This window comes from Cibotium barometz, chromosome 53 (genome assembly GCF_041138505.1).
Source record: "Cibotium barometz isolate CiBa-2024 chromosome 53, ASM4113850v1, whole genome shotgun sequence".
Classification (NCBI taxonomy): Eukaryota; Viridiplantae; Streptophyta; class Polypodiopsida; order Cyatheales; family Cibotiaceae; genus Cibotium; species Cibotium barometz.
Genome location: NC_141098.1, coordinates 37,493,444 through 37,497,489, shown reverse-complemented (window position 1 = coordinate 37,497,489; position 4,046 = coordinate 37,493,444). Strand labels below are relative to the sequence as shown.

The 4,046-nt window shown below is 44.9% G+C and overlaps 1 protein-coding gene across 1 annotated transcript; it reads right to left on the bottom strand.

The window, feature by feature from the left end:
• Positions 1-334: 334 nt before the first annotated feature.
• Positions 335-3,321, bottom strand: LOC147608597 (amino acid permease 3-like). The gene is made up of 7 exons (XM_086788885.1): positions 2,934-3,321; positions 2,608-2,844; positions 2,403-2,496; positions 2,096-2,313; positions 1,852-1,994; positions 1,497-1,724; positions 335-1,396 (listed from the first exon to the last, which is right to left on the bottom strand). The coding sequence occupies exons 1-7, from the start codon at positions 3,052-3,054 to the stop codon at positions 965-967; spliced, it is 1,473 nt and encodes a 490-aa protein (XP_086645011.1). The 5' UTR covers positions 3,055-3,321; the 3' UTR covers positions 335-964.
• Between the last annotated feature and the right edge of the window lie 725 nt (positions 3,322-4,046).

The window sequence follows — 4,046 nt, the reverse complement described above, 5'->3', positions numbered from 1 at the left end:
GCCCAACCCTTGGCCCCTTGGCCTGTTGGCTAGGCTGCTCTGCACATGCTTCGGCTGCCGAAAACTGCCCATAAACTGTGGGATTGTATCTAGGAGGTCACCAAAATAATAGGTGCACATGACACAAAATCCAAGGCAATGGAATATACATCTTTTTTATAGGAACAGAGTACTCACTTCTGCAAGAATTGCTTGATGAACTAGCTACTTTCTTGTTTTTAGCACATTTGCAGCTATGTTCTTGCCAAGAAAGAAGATGCCACAGCTACCTCAAATCTTGTAGATGGAACAAGTTTTTTGAGATTGAGAACAGATTACGTATGACCAGTGGTGGTTGAGAAGAAATGGTAATGCTGAAGTATCAATTACAATTGCTTTGGTTGATCTTAAAGGCCGTGTGTAGTGGTTGCGTGGAGGCACTAGGGATCAGCCTATGGTTAGAAAGGTTCTCTTTGGAATTTTGATTTTCGTTTTCAACTGAAACACGTACAAGCGAAAGCATGATTGGTGCTCTTGGTGTGCTCTATTTTATGCCTTTTGATACACAGTCTTGGTGAGCTTGGCATGCAGATACCATTCTTAAACATTGTCCCAAAATGTAAATGTTGTTACCTTTTTCTATGGCACTGTCATAGAACGAGTACTAGTGGTTTTTCAGGCATGTGATAACATTGTTTTGGTTCATTGTGTTGCTCACTACAGATTAAGTTGAAATTGCACGTGTCATTTGCAGTCTGAATTCCCATAAAGAACTGAGTGTTTCTTTCTGTCTCCATTCTCCAAAGTTGGGACTTTATATTTTTGTCAATGTGCAGATCCAATTATACTTGCATATAATCACTCTTTTAAAGAGAAAAGAAAAAGTCTTTGATAAGATGTGAAAATTTTCTATGACCACATCAATCAGAGGAATGGGTTAAATCTCCCGGTGTAATGACCCTAAAATGGCGAACGTTGATGAGGATCAAGAGTGTGTTTGGAAGGGCTTGTATGTCTTAAGATCCTCTATTACGCCTTGTATGGATCCTGTGAGAGCTGCCAGGGATATCAACAAGCAGAACAAGCTGAGCCCCTGAAGAAGCGACCATTTGAGACTCCACCTTTGTATCTTGGATTGGGCAATGTACATCTCAATGGGAAAGTAAACCGTGAGAGGCCAAAATCCTAAGGCACCCAATACCCCTAGTATGTCATTGAAGAATGGAAGGAGCATCGAGGATAGAGTGGTGAAGATTACAAAGATAGTCCTCCACACTAATTTAAAGAGGTTGAGATGGTATGCCCATGGACCATAAAACGGGAGAGTTATCGTGTAGTTCTTGTGGACTACCTGGCTTTTAGGGAAAGAAAGGGATACCCATTCTTCAACAAATGCAAAGAGTGGTTGGCAAAAGACCTGCAAAATAGAAGCAATGACTTAGCTGCACTTGAGACAAAAAGATCATCATGGCATGGGAGGAGGGAGGGGGAGATCTTAAAGGAGCTAAGAATGAGACCTGGAATGCTCCCACAAGGTGCACAACGACGCATGCATTTGCAATGTCAACAAGCCAATAAGGCTCGTAGTAACCAAAGCCAGTGAGGAGGTTGCCGGGGGCATCGTCTCCAAAGACAGCATAACCAATGCAGCCGCACAACATATAAAAGATGGTGGTTGTGGAGACTCCTGCGAGGTTGGCCTTCTTCATAGTTTGAATTTCGGAAGGAGGGGATTTGACTGTATCCTGTATTATAGAAGGCCTCATTAAATCACGATAATATTGATCTATATTTATATATTATAGCAGAAGTGAAGACATTTTCATCAAAGAGTGGCATTGCTGGTTTGTGGCATTTGTGTAGAGGAAATACCTGGATCTCGATGAGGATCATGGAGTAGGAATAGGCAAAAGCAATGTTTCCGAGGGCTTGGAAGACAGGCCATATGTTGCCAAGTTGAGGGTTCTCACCGGAATAAAACAAGCCACCGAGTGTGCCATGGAAATGACCGCCCTCTGCCCATGAGATCATATAATCATAATGAGTTCTCGCACTGTTGTACTTCTTTTCCGCAAGACAGAGAGAGAGAGAGAGAGAGAGAGAGAGAGAGAGAGACCTGCAGTGGCTTTGGCTATACCCAGCCCCACCCCAATTGAAGAGTAAGAGAAGGACATCACAGCTGCAACTATGGAGAGCCACCAGAGCTTGCTAAAGGTAGGGATCTGCGATAGAAGAACTTGAATTCCTCCAAACAGAAGCATGTAAGGGTAGGTTGAAGTGTAACATGGTGTGTGGTGGCCATGTACGTGGAAGCAATTGGACCTTGCAATGGCACTGTGCAGGCAAGAAAAGAGAACTTGAGTCAGTTACGCCATGAGGAGCAGATTATTTGGGCAAAATCGATGAGCGAGTGTGACGCTTACACCATGCTGATGGAGGCTGTGATTGTGTAGCCAATTGCAGTGCCCACGAAGTTAGTGTACTGTACTATCGCACAGAACTTAGTGTGCGTTTCTCCTGCGCACAAACAAGTGTGTGTGAGAACTCATAGACCTGTGGCTTAATTTCGTAGAGAACAGCTCATGTCAAAGCTCTAGTGTACAGTTATAGCTGGTTTGTTTATCCTACCCAAGTTGGATCGAACGGCGTCCATGTAGGTGTAGTTGCGCTTGGCAAGTACGCCGCCCGTGGCTGACCTGTAACAGTCTGCGAGCAGAAGGGAGGTGAAGTAGGTGATGAGCGCGAAGGCTAGGAGGGTGATAAGCCCGGCGATCCAGCCCAGCTTGGCCATGCTCCACGCCAACGACAGCACGCCGGACCCGATCACCGCGGTCACGATGTGGGCGGACGCCGTCCAGAACGTCCCTACACAATACGAAAAACGAGAACAGCTATCAAAAACTGCGTCCACATCATGGCGACAATTGGGGTGCAACATTGAGCTCGGCTATAACCTGTTCGCTTAGGTCGTCCATCATCGTCTACGTCGGCATTGTCGACTGCACAGGAAAGGCCATCCTCAAGCTGGTGGGCTTGAGGGTAGGGGCGGGCGCGTGCTTGCAAAGAAGGGTCCATATGATTGTGGTCGGGTAAATACTGCGACCCTCTTGCGCCGGGTGCTAAAAAGACGATGCTAAGATGCAGCTATGGATGCTGTGATGAAGGGAAGCGTGTGTTTTGAGTGTGCGCGCGCGCGTGTGTGTGAGAGAGAGAGAGGGGGAGTGAGAGTGTGAGTGTGTGTGTGTGTGTGTGAGAGAGAGAGAGAGAGAGAGAGAGAGTGTGTGTGAGAGAGAGAGAGAGAGAGAGAGAGAGAGAGAAGCAGGCGATCAGTGAATTGACCATCCTACCACGCTGATCTTATATATAATATGAAGCTGAGCAGCAGCAACAGCGGCGCAGTACAGACACTAACTTTGAGTGCGCTCCGACGGTCCTGGAATGCCCCACAAAAGATCTCGCATGCTCCACGTGTTGGAAAAATGCAGCCTTCCTCTTCTACGGACCGTCATGTGTCAGGAGATCAGCGCACCCAATCGCTCACATTCCACCGACGATCTCGAACGATCTCCCTCCCATACAGAATCTTCGTTGGATTCTCACACCACCCACAAAATTCTAGTAAAGCCCAAATAGGACCAAAACACCTTTTTTGATAAAATCTTTGGCTTTCCTCAAACTATTATTCTTTAGGAGAGACAGTACATGCCTTATTCTTTGGAATAGTGCAATCATAATCATAAACATGATTGAGAGAGAGAAACATGATTGAGAGAGAGACATAGGGAGGAAATAAGTGTTTTTTTCTTGTTTTGTGGCGGGGAGGGAGTGACCGAGGGGGGTTTTGATTCACTCAGAAATATGTAAGATAGCATGTGCATTCAACGAAAGGCTTCCCGAGTTACATAAAAATTGCCTTAGAAAAGGGGATTCAAAATTAAAGCGTGATTTTTTAAATATAGAAGGCATCTCAAATTTACACAAGCAATATATATATATATATATATATATATATATATATATATATATATATATATATATGGTAAGGGGTTTTTAGCTTGCACGTGGTG

Coding starts and splice junctions, on each gene's coding strand:
- LOC147608597 (XM_086788885.1), bottom strand. CDS start 3,054: ATGGACCCTTCTTTGCAAGCACGCGCCCGCCCCTACCCTCAAGCCCAC. Junction 2,845..2,933: donor TGGACGACCTAAGCGAACAG/GTTATAGCCGAG, acceptor CGTATTGTGTAG/GGACGTTCTGGACGGCGTCC. Junction 2,497..2,607: donor CGCCGTTCGATCCAACTTGG/GTAGGATAAACA, acceptor GTTTGTGCGCAG/GAGAAACGCACACTAAGTTC.